Raw genomic sequence first — 11,543 nt, 5'->3', positions numbered from 1 at the left:
ATGCAGTTTATCGAGCGAGACAACAAATTTTCGGGAGAATTACCAAAAAAGTCCTAAACCTATTGCAATTGTGCAAATTCAGTCCTAAACTTTTTTTGGCCAATTTAGTCCTAAACCTTTTACAATTGTACCAATTCAGTCCATCCGGCCAAAATTAGCTGCCCGGCGCTAACGTGACGCTGGCGGCCGGCAACGATTTTTTAATAATTTTTTAATAATTTTTTTTTTTTTTTGATTTTTTTTATTTTTTCCTTCTTTTTTCTTTTTTTTTTTCTTCCTATCTTCTTCTTCCTGGCCAAGGCGCTGGCCGGCAGAGCGAGGGCCGGCGAGATCGGCTCGCCGGCCTTTGCGAGAGCTCGCCCCCGCCGGCCACCAGCGCGGCGAGCCTCGCCAGCGCGGCGGGCCGCCGTCGCCCAGCCAAGCGAGGCTCGGTCTCGCCCGGCCATGGCGAGGTCGAGCCTCGCCCGGATCTGGCGACGGCGGCCTCGCCGTCATTGGGCGAGCTCGCCTTCGCCGATGCCGGCTGGGGCGAGCCTCGCCGGCACGGCGGCCTGCACCGGCCCTGCGGCGAGGTCGACCCTCTCCCGGCCAAGGCGGGTTGACCTTGCCATGGCGGGCGAGGCCGAGCCTCGCCCGGGCGACGGCGGCTCACCATCGGCTGGCGAGGCTCGCCTTCGCCGGTGGGGCGGGGCGAGCCTCGCGGCCCTCGCCACCTCGGCCGGCCGCCGGCGCGCCCCGGAAGAAGAGATAGGAAAAAAAAAAAAAAAAAGAAAAAAAGAAAGAAATTTTTAAAAAAATAAAAAAAATCGAAAAAAAAAAAAAAAATTATTAAAAAATCGTTCAGCCATGACCGCCCGGTGTCCACGTCGGCACCGGCCGGCCCCCAATTTTGGCTGGATGAACTGAATTGGTACATTAATAAAGGTTTAGGACTAAGTTGGCAAAAAAAAGTTTATGATTAAATTGGCACAATCACAATAGGTTTAGGACTTTTTTGGTAATTCTCCCAAATTTTCTTAGACTCAACAACTGGTTTTGACTTCTCATAACCTCATCAAGAGAGCGGCATCGACTCTCAATTAGTTTGTGTATGGGGGGCTAATTTCGCTTTCAAAGCTTCTAAGTAATATAATCCTTCGATCCTGGAACTTTTAGCATTAACCATTTTAACACTACTCTTACAAACCAATTGTTTTCATTCCCTCTACATCCTCAGTCTTTACTTGATAACCTTAAGCACCACTCACAAATATCACGAGCACGGGATGTTTCATAGATTGTGACACAAGTCTCTATTTAAGAAAAAGAAAAAAAAAAAAGACCATCAATTCCCTTACCTTTGTGAACAAGAAGCATAACGAAAACAAGGATCAAAATCTTGACAGGGGTTGCAATTTTTATGATGCTCAGATTTCTCACATTAATTTTTTGCCTTATTTCAAATAATATTCTCAGATATTTATGAGGATTTGACGTCCTTGCATATAAAACTCAGGCCTGCCTATGGGTAGACAGGTGATTTGCTTACTTATAAGCCATGGGAATCCGATTTTGTTTCTAGCCAAAATCTGTGGGGACAATTATGTTTTGGACTCACAATTCTTTGCATTAAATGGCAAAATGCAATTCCATGATCGGGAACTTGGGTCAAAATAAAGCAAGACCAAGTAAAGCTATATTTTGTAGTTACTATAAGTATTAAAAGGAAAATTAATGGTGGATATTTCAATGGTTCTTAATTATCTAAAGCAATTGTTTTATGATGGATTTAACGGAAATCATTACTACGACCGATTCGTAGCGGGATATGACTTTGTAATTGATTTGATTTATTTTGTTATTAAATCTCCTTTATTTGTCTATAAAGAAAATTTTCTCATCACAATAAAATCAATTTTTTTAAATCTGTTCTACTCCAACTCTCAAGTTCTCAACTTACTTTTGGGCCTTTATCCGACCTCTTTGCAGTGTGCAAAACGAACCCCATACTTGAAATTAAATATTCATAACCCTAGCAATTTTTGACTAATTTCGAACTATTCATATAGCTTATCGAATTAAACTCGAGCTGGCTAATATAGTACATATCAACAAGCTTGTGAGCCTTATCAAGTACCAATATTTTTTTTTTCAATATTTTTTTTTATTATGCTAGACTTAAACAACCTCAAAATTACAAATCATGCCATTATATATATGATCGAACCTAGTTGGATCGAGCCAAGTCTATCTTTTACATTTCAAGTCAAGTGCAATTTAGTTAAGTTCTAATCGAGTGTCAAGCACAAAATATGTGAGTTGCGTCGTGATCGAACATAACAGTGCAGCGGCCTGACTCGACTTGATATTGCGCACCCCTTGCTTATCTAGCCTCAGATGGACAAAAGAAGAAGAAGCGAAAAACACCACTTGGGCAACAAGATTGTTCATTGATTTATTAATAAGGAAACAAAACATCACCAGCAACAAAACTGGACAGCGAACATAGGACAACGAACTATGCAGCACGATCCCACGTCCTAGGGCTTGGAAAACCACAATATGAAGAACCTCGTCAGCCCCTTACGATCCTCGCCGCGCCCTTTACCTCCGATTCCGGAGGAGGAGCACACTCGAAATGGTAATGCGCGATCTCGAAAGGGTACTGGGATTCCCAAGCGTAGGTGAAGTTGATCGTCACGCCCGTGTAGATTTGCAGGCCTCTGCTGATGATGCAAGAGTCGCCGGAAGGCTTGAAGATGAAAGGATCGATGGGCTTCAGGGTCTTGAACCCCGGGCATCTTAGGGAGAGGTCGACCACGTCGCAGTCCGTGCACCCGTTGTAGAATGTCACGTTGTACACTGGCGCGCTCGAGTACAGATCGCCCGTGTCGTACTGCCCCAGGCTCACTTCGTCCGGCTCACAAGAATACGTCCCTGCGAAAATTCACCGCGATAAGCGAAAACTCGCACTCCGAGCTTCTCCCAGAACTCGATATGCCGCGCTGCATTGTTATCTTCTCTAGTGCAAGAATGAGACGCTTACCTTTGCTGTAGAGAAGCAGAAGCAAAGCCGCACCCAAAAACTTCATGACAGACGCCATGGCAGTTCTTCTTCCCTTTTTTTATTTTTTTAATGTTATGTTTATAACCTCTCTGCGTAGAGGAAGAGCACGAAAGATTTGATGGGACTTAAGCATGAACACTGCAGCATTTATTGAGATCAGTTTGTGCTTGATTATGGGAATAACCTCTCTTCATTATATAGATCTTATTATATTTAAATGATGAAAAAGCACTTAAAACATTGGCTTTGCAAGTAATTATGACTTATTCAATTACAAAATCTTACTATAATTGGAAGTTCAGAGTGTAAGAGATAATTACATTCCTTCTTTTTTTTGGGGGGAATAATATCCACTATTTTAAAAGTTGCAACTAAGCTCTTTGACTATTTTTTTATTGTTTGAATATAATCACTTTGATTTGTTTCTTATCGTTTGAATATTATTACCTTGATTTGTTTCTTCATATATCAATTAGCTTTAAATTGTTTCTTATGATTTTGTCTCTAAATTTGAGTTTACGGTAAGGAAATAAGAAAGCGTAGAAGTCCAAAAAATAAAAAAAAAGAAAAAGAAGATGGAATAAAAAATTAAAACTGATTGAGGAAGTTAACCGGTTTTCACGAAAGAAATTTGTGGCTGACCATTGTCTCTCCGTCATTCAAGAGAGAGAGTACATGCCCCATAGGATGTTGATATGGTTATATCAAACCAATGAATATTTTCCCGTGCATAATAGATTATTTTTTAACAATTGATATAGCAGAAATGAAGATTACTTTTAACATGGGAGGAAGGGGGTACTAAAAAATGATCTCCAACAACACTTTGCGACTGAGGGAAAAGCAAAAATCTGGCCACTGGGGCATCTCCTCCATAATATCTATCCTCAGTAAATGTCACCAACTAATGGTAAAAGAATCATGTTCTATGGACAAAAATCTCTCCGAAAATTACTCCCCCTTGGACGCAATCGAAACATTGGAAACACGTAGCATTTGCATAGACGATAACCCATCATCTTCTTTTATTTTCCCAGGCGACAAATCCTTTAAGAGCACGCATGAACGAAGAGTCTTGCAGTCACTCGTTTAAATCCTCTCTTGCCACTGGAGTTTATGGATCCATTCTATCAGATCAATCGTCTTACATTCGACATTTTGTCAATTTTATCAAGCTAGCACATGTTTCTACTAATAAGAAAGAAAGACATAATCTATGATGAGCTTCCTTTTGAAAAAAAACAAACAAACAATTCATGACAGTACAAGAGAAATAAGAAAACGTGAACAAATAAAATGCTAAAAAATGGCGACAAAAGTGTCGCTGAGCTTTCTGCCCTCAGATAATCGGCATTTTAACGTCTTCATTACTTTTTTTGGGCAATTCCTTCAGGCAAAAATGATCTTAGAAAGAATAATTTGGCACACCCCCAAGCTCTCAACTCTGTATTTAAATACAACTTAACTTTGATTCGACTAAACATAGCAATTGCGTTCTTGATTTACCTTGTGACTCAAAAAATCCTGGAACCCGCTCCTGAGATGATATCACCTAAAACAGCAGAAGTTAAACAGAGCAGCTCGATGAAGACGTATACTGATTTTGGCATGTTGGGGACCGCTTATGTCACAGGACCCATCTGCTCTTGCATTGACAGTGGAACGGTTGGTCTCCAAGTAGTACCGTCGGGACTGTCCATAAGGGCAATCCCAACAGAAGCCAAATGTTTCCTTATCGTGTCCGATTTCTCGTACTCTTTAGCATTCCTTGCGGCAGTTCTATCTCTGATTTTTTGCAGGACCTCCTCTTCTGTTAATTTTGCACGCTTCAGCGCTTTTTCCCTCAGCTGTTGCAAAACCTGCCAGGAGAAATAGACCGTTGACTATTATGACTCCACAATGGCAACACAACTTCCCAAGGAGCAAACATCTGAAGCAAAGGCCATGAATTTCACCCTTAAAAAAAAAAAAAAAAAGGCGACACTAGATAGGAAGGAATTGCCAATAATTGAGACTAAATTTTCATACATTTTTCAGGGTATCGTTTTTCATGATACTTGTAGAAGTGGTATTATGCAGCAAACAGAATTGCAATCTTTTTTAAATATTTATGACATGAATGCGAGAAAAAGAGCTTCTGGATGCTACATAACAACATGAACATAATTTCTATATCAAAGCAGGCATTCATACCTCTAAATAACTGCCGGGTAGTAGTCCTAAAACAGTCAAAACATTCCTGATTACTTTTTCTAAAGCAGCCAGTGATTCCATTCGCTGTTGTTGCTTCCTCCCCTACACGCATCATCAAAATTAAACCATATAAGCCAAAGAAATAGTAGCACTCATGAATAAAAAGGAAAAGTAAGCAGATTACCATATCGATCTATGATATCTATCACAATTTCATAATTGACACACATCAGCAAATTCGCCACATAGCTAAGACAATTCATTTGAGATGAGTATTACAACAATTGAACTGAGAAAGTAAAACTTTATCAAATAGGACCATGTAGGTCAAACATCAGACATCCTATAAAAGTTGTCTGGATAAAACAGTGAATTGCACATTTGTAAACCTAGTTTCCCGACCTTTCGGGTATGCAGCAGATCATTGATGTTCTTCAGGGGGTCAGAAAGTGCTGCCAGAATAACGGTGGTGTGAAGATCATCAGACATCGAGGCCACAAATTCATTCTTGAACTTCGCAATGCAATCCAGTGCATCGGGTGGGATGTTATCTTGCTGTATAGCATGCTGACTAATAACATTTTCACAGTCGTACAATGTCTGCAACAAAATTTAAATTCTTTGTGTCAAAAATGCAATTCAGTATTAAGCCAATGCTTGGTAGATTTGTGACAGCATTGTGGATAAATAAACTCATACTTGAGTTTTCAATGTGCTGAGGCAAATTAGAATCTAATTCTTATTGATGTGAATATAAATCCCAACATGCACTTTGAGATCAGTTCTCCAATCTTGCTGCAAAAGAGAAAATGCAAGGCCACACTATTCTAATATCTGCAGTTATCATATGGTTATGCCAAGGTACCCATGTTAATTATTAATATGAAATGATGGTCAAATATATTTCTAATGTCCATTAAAAGTTGGAGAATACTGGAAATGCACGTCTCAATTTTGAGCAGCAGATTGCCTTATCCTGTTTAGCTTGTATTCTGAATTGCGAACACATTAGCAGCATTCCATCTCCACTATCCATATTTTGGCCCTTTTAAATGATTCATTTGTCTTGAGAGGAAAGAGCAACCAAATAGCCACATATAGTTATTCAAGTAGATTGATGTCTACAGAGGTATGTCATTAGGTGGTTGTTTTGTTTCATCCCTTCCTTAACTAATTCTCTGCTTTTTCTCTGCCCTGCTTCTTACCTTTCTGCAAATTGAATTACCAGTTGGACATTTCAATTTTGACACGTTTGAACAAAAGAATCTTCCTGAAGCATGGTCTTTCTGTGCTAGACAATGCGAGAGAGAGAGAGAGAGAGAGAGAGAGAGAGAGAGAGAGGAGAGAGATTTTCTGCTTTCTCTGCCCTGCTTCTCACTTTTCTGCAATTTGGATTACCAGTTGGACATCTAAATTTTGACATGTTTGAACAAAAGAATCTTCCTGAAACTGGTCTTCCTAGGCTAGAAAATGAGAGAGAGAGTTCTAACACTTAGAAGTAGATTTCATACCTGATAAATGTAATACATACGTTCTGATGCACTCTCAAGCTGTGCATCAGAATAATTTATCGGTGATCGATAATGGGTCCCCAACAAGAAAAGTCTCAAAGCAAGTGGATGGTATAACTCGATCACCTATAAAAGAGAGTTAAGCAAAATCAAATCTAACTTCAAATGCCAAACCCATTATATAGAGATGAAAAATCACCCAGCAGGAACTACAATCATCAAGGATCAGCCGAATGATCATCTAACAGAACCTCAGATTCTTCACCTGACGAATTGTGAAGAAGTTCCCAAGGGATTTGGACATCTTTTCTGAATCCACAGTGACAAAACCATTGTGTATCCAGTAGCCAATATTACTCTGTCTACATGCCGCGCAACTCTGAGCAATTTCATTCTCATGGTGAGGAAAGACAAGATCCATTCCCCCACCATGAATGTCAAATGAATAACCCAAATAGGCAGCACTCATGGCACTGCACTCTATATGCCATCCAGGTCTTCCAGGACCCCAAGGACTCTCCCAGAAGGGCTCACCCTCCTTTGCAGACTGCAACATAATTAAAAACAATACTCATTAACTCTATTCTTTGTTAAATTAGCACCTAATTTCAGCCAGACATAGACAAGAAACTTCAAAAATAATCTGCTGGGTGATGATCATCCCAAGATACAAGTTTCTGCTTTCTCACAACTCCTCTTGCAGAAATAGCACAATTATAACATGATATAATCAGAATATTTGTTGTTACTCCATAAAATGCTATTTGGAACAAGATCTGAGTGATGAGCAAACGAAACATTATTGAATTTTTTCCTGATTTAATAAAGCAAGCCCTTAGCATGTTCTCCTGCAGCCATTGGCAGAAGCAGACTGAATCTAATAAGGAGAGAGCTGTCTGATAGCAAATTAATGTGGAATACACAATCTTCTTTTCTTGCTGAGTAGAATTCACAATGTTCAAACAAATCTGAGATAAATTGGTGCATCTTGCAATTGCAGTACCTTCCACAAAGCAAAATCAGCAGGATTCTTCTTCCTCGAGTTTACTGCAACTCTCTCACCAGCTCGATTATCTTCTAGTTTTCGCCCAGATAGTTGTCCATATTCGGGAAATTTGTCAACAGAGAAGTACACATCACCATCAATTTGGTATGCGCAACCATTATCCAAAATCTGTCAAGAAAGGACATAAAGCAATCCAAATTCAGAACCACGGCTCAGGTTGTAGCGAGACTTAACTAACAAAATTGAACTACCCTGACTATTGAATAATCCAGAAAACTTATACACCACTAAATAGGTCACAATCAATGTATGCGTATGGCCAAACTCTGCATTTATGAGCACCCATTACATGCTTGAAGCGCACTTTATTGCTTGATTTGATAATGGTGCCAATACTCACGTAATCATACCAAAAGATTACCTTCTTGATCATGTCATACCTTCTTGATCATGTCAATTATCTGAGGCATATGGTCTGAAACACGAGGCTCAACAGAAGGAGGCAGGCAATGAAGATGCATCATATCGACATTAAATTCTTCACAGTATCTCTTGCTCAAGCTGATAGGGTCCTCCCCCAGTTCATTTGCTCTACCAATTATCTACAAAATATGGAAACTGTGTTCAGGTTCCTATTTTTTCATTGAACAATGACAATTTGCAGTTAACATTTTACTCCAATAGCATAATGTTCAACGATATGACAATAACAGTGACACAATGACGGAGTATGAATCAGTAAACTCAAGACCATCAAGAGATAAATGGCTAAACTTGACTTTCCAGGTCAAAACTACCTCTGAAACTTCATATGTGCAATATGCCATGTCTTCAACAGAAATGATGCAACCCATAAATCCAACTCACCTTGTCATCAACATCGGTGAAGTTACGGACATAGCAAACTTCATACTCCAAATTCTTAAGGTATCTGCCTAATTTCCAAAAAACACCCAACACAAAATTCTGATTAGCATTTCAAGCCAAATTCCACACGGAAAATATTCTATCGAAACAAGGTGATGCCCTCACTAGCCTGGAGAAAAGAGAGTATGAACAAATCCAATCAAAATCCAAAACCAAAATCAGGAATTCAATAACTTTCATTATTCCCACTCTTTTCTCCCTTATTAACATAGTCATAGGCCGAGGTCTCCAACACAATTCGCATTCCCCAATTCTCAACCAATAATCATCAAAGTTCAAAACTTTCCACCTCCCCAATAAATATTACCACCTAATCCGATGTAATTAGATTAAGAACCTCAAGTCTAACTCGCAAATACCCATACTCACTCCCAGAAACTCCGCCTCATTTATGCACACAGCATAAATTTTCAGAGAAAAGAGAGAAGCACCTGTACAACACATCGAAGGTGACATAAACTCGAGCGTGCCCAATGTGGCTGAGATCGTAAGCGGTGACCCCGCACACGTACATCCCCACCTTGCCCTCCACCTTGGGCCTGAACGCCTCCTTCTTCCTGCTCATCGTGTTGAACAGCCAGAGCTCCGCCGCCGGCGCCGGGCCATCGCCCCCGTCCCCGCCGCGCTCGCTCGACGACTCGCGGCTCGCCAACGGCCGGGACGAGCTCAGAGAACTGGAGCAGAACGAGCCGTGCCGCTTCCTGGGCCTGACGAGCGCCCGACAAAGGTGGGTCCTGAGATGGGTGGTCGCCGCCGGAGAGTTGGGGAGTGAAGAGAAGCGGGTCAGGAAGAAGGGCTTGCAGAGCTTGAGGAACGAAGCCATGGGAGATGGGCAGTCAAGGTTTCATGGGTTCGTAGCCCCTTCTTCTGGCACTTCCACGGATTTGTGCTTGCAGGGGTGTTATCCACATGGTCAGGACGAGATTGAGGATGATTCCACTGCCTTGATGAGCTTGTTTTACTTTGAAATGTTTGCCATGAAAATTCTAAAACTTATAACGAAATTATAATTAAATATTACATTTTTTAAAGTATAATTTAATTTTTAAAATTTATAACAGAAAGTATAATTGAGTTTTGAGACTTTCAAAAAGTATAATGAAGTATTAAAACTTGTTAGATTAGTTTAATCAACTCCTTTTGTTGATTTCGTTTTTTGAAAATTTGAGGATTCTATTATACTATGATGACAAATTTTAAATTTGACTGTGTTTTTTAAAAATTTGAGCACTCGATTGCATTTTCATGATCAATTTTAGAACTTACTTGTACTTATTAAAAATTTTAGGATTCAATTGCATGTTCATAATAAATTTTAGAATTTCAAGTGTACTTGTCTCCTTTTAAGAGAACCTAATGAGACCGAATCAAATTTCACTTGTGCACGCAATTAAACACAAAATGATCAAGAAGAGAAATAACGGTTGAAGCCTAATTGGCCAAATCCTTCTAATATCAAACCGGCTTAGTGATTGAACCAGGTTAGATTGTCAAAGGACCATACCAAAGGAAGAGGCCAAATTGGTGATTTTTAAAAGAAAAATGACATATATGATGCTTCAATCAGGGCCTAATGTGTGGTATGATCATTGGATTTTTTTATTTGTTCAATATGATTCTTGAACTTTATCCTAATATGTAATGTAAGTCTTCCAGCTTTAAATTTATTGATATGATTTCTAAATTTTTATATATGTTCAATTTAATCCTTAAACTATAAAAAAAGTTTAATAGTATTCTTTCGTTAATTCAAGTTTAGAAACAATATAGGACATTTTTCATATAATTTAGAAACTGCATTGAATATAAACCAAAAGTTTAGTGATCATATTATTCATTGAGTCAAAATTCAAGGATCATTTCTATCATTATCCATTTTTAAAACATTAGTCAAGGGCTAAACCACTCAAATTTGTGTTTAAGGTGAGTATTTGGTTCGAAATTCGTATCCTTTAATAGATGTATATGGCCAATTTGTTAAGAAACGTATAGGGGTCATGGACTTTCTATTGGTGTGAAAATTGAGTGAATAAAAAAAAAGGAAAAGTTATAAGTGATCAAAATTTGATCAATTTTTTTGTAAAAGACACATGATTATGATTTTTCGAAGTTTTTCGAATATGATGAATTAAAAACATTGAGTCACCACTTTTGCATGGATGCAATTATCAACAATGAAACATTGCGTGGAAAACTTATAATCGACCGGAATTCTTTCCAAAAATAAAAACTTTTCTAATTTAATGAATTCAAAGCATCGAGTCATAGCTTTTCCATAGGTATAAAAACCGAGTCAATGAAATGTCGAACTAAAAAGTTATGCCCTATCAAAATTTGATCAAATTTGTGTAAGAGACACAACAACAAGAGAGTCATGCCCATGTACAATGCGGCGCAGTGGTTGACAAAGTAAAAACAAGACAAGTTTTCAAATAACAGTCTCAATGAAAAAATTGGAGTGCCATAATCATATTTTAGTGCAAAAGAATGGGTGAGAGACTAAGGGCGGGTTTAACCACTTGATTATGTCATGGGAATAGTTTTTATGGGGATCTATTCTCAGAAATAATTTCTAAGTAAAAATGCGCTTAGTAATTGTCCAAAAATTTTATTCTTGGGATAGAAATGCATTTGGTAGTATTTTTTAAATTTGATTTGTTCTTTTTAATTTTTAAACTTTGATTATATTTTCTCTTTTTAAATTTCCTTTTTCTCTTGTTCTTCCTCCTTCTTCTGGAGTGTGACTCGGCGTAGTCGAGGGTTTTGACGCTTTGGTAGGGTCTCGGCCATGGCAGTGGCGACCGGGCAAAGGAAGAGAAGAAGAAAGAAATGCTGAACAAGAAATTGAAGAAAAGATGAA

At 38.9% G+C, this 11,543-nt stretch overlaps 2 protein-coding genes across 3 annotated transcripts; both read right to left on the bottom strand.

Annotated features, from left to right (window-relative positions):
- Window positions 1–2,554: 2,554 nt before the first annotated feature.
- On the bottom strand, window positions 2,555–3,083 carry LOC104430836 (TPD1 protein homolog 1-like). Its single transcript, XM_010043555.2, has 2 exons — window positions 3,026–3,083; window positions 2,555–2,916 (listed from the first exon to the last, which is right to left on the bottom strand). Exons 1-2 carry the CDS (start codon window positions 3,081–3,083, stop codon window positions 2,555–2,557), a joined length of 420 nt encoding a protein of 139 aa, XP_010041857.2.
- A 1,165-nt stretch (window positions 3,084–4,248) lies between these two features.
- On the bottom strand, window positions 4,249–9,624 carry LOC104430835 (cysteine--tRNA ligase, chloroplastic/mitochondrial). 2 transcript variants are annotated; one of them, XM_039308122.1, is made up of 9 exons: window positions 9,115–9,624; window positions 8,624–8,687; window positions 8,197–8,358; window positions 7,754–7,924; window positions 7,016–7,297; window positions 6,751–6,876; window positions 5,642–5,839; window positions 5,240–5,341; window positions 4,249–4,905 (listed from the first exon to the last, which is right to left on the bottom strand). In XM_039308122.1, the coding sequence occupies exons 1-9, from the start codon at window positions 9,504–9,506 to the stop codon at window positions 4,669–4,671; spliced, it is 1,734 nt and encodes a 577-aa protein (XP_039164056.1). In that variant the 5' UTR covers window positions 9,507–9,624; the 3' UTR covers window positions 4,249–4,668. The 2 variants fall into 2 exon arrangements, with proteins under 2 accessions (XP_039164056.1, XP_039164057.1); XM_039308123.1 differs by having other exon boundaries at window positions 8,624–8,691; window positions 9,115–9,237.
- Between the last annotated feature and the right edge of the window lie 1,919 nt (window positions 9,625–11,543).

This window comes from Eucalyptus grandis, chromosome 3 (genome assembly GCF_016545825.1).
Source record: "Eucalyptus grandis isolate ANBG69807.140 chromosome 3, ASM1654582v1, whole genome shotgun sequence".
In the NCBI taxonomy this organism is placed as follows: Eukaryota; Viridiplantae; Streptophyta; class Magnoliopsida; order Myrtales; family Myrtaceae; genus Eucalyptus; species Eucalyptus grandis.
The sequence above is the reverse complement of the archived record's forward strand: the minus strand, read 5'-3'. Positions and strand labels throughout refer to the sequence as shown.

Excerpts from the sequence above, each read along its gene's own strand:
- LOC104430836 (XM_010043555.2), bottom strand. The coding sequence starts at position 3,083 with ATGGCGTCTGTCATGAAGTTTTTGGGTGCGGCTTTGCTTCTGCTTCTC. Across the intron at positions 2,917-3,025 it reads TCTGCTTCTCTACAGCAAAG|GGACGTATTCTTGTGAGCCG; the intron begins GTAAGCGTCTCA and ends GAATTTTCGCAG.
- LOC104430835 (XM_039308122.1), bottom strand. The coding sequence starts at position 9,506 with ATGGCTTCGTTCCTCAAGCTCTGCAAGCCCTTCTTCCTGACCCGCTTC. Across the intron at positions 7,298-7,753 it reads CTGATTTTGCTTTGTGGAAG|TCTGCAAAGGAGGGTGAGCC; the intron begins GTACTGCAATTG and ends ATTATGTTGCAG. Across the intron at positions 4,906-5,239 it reads TACCCGGCAGTTATTTAGAG|GTTTTGCAACAGCTGAGGGA; the intron begins GTATGAATGCCT and ends TTCTCCTGGCAG.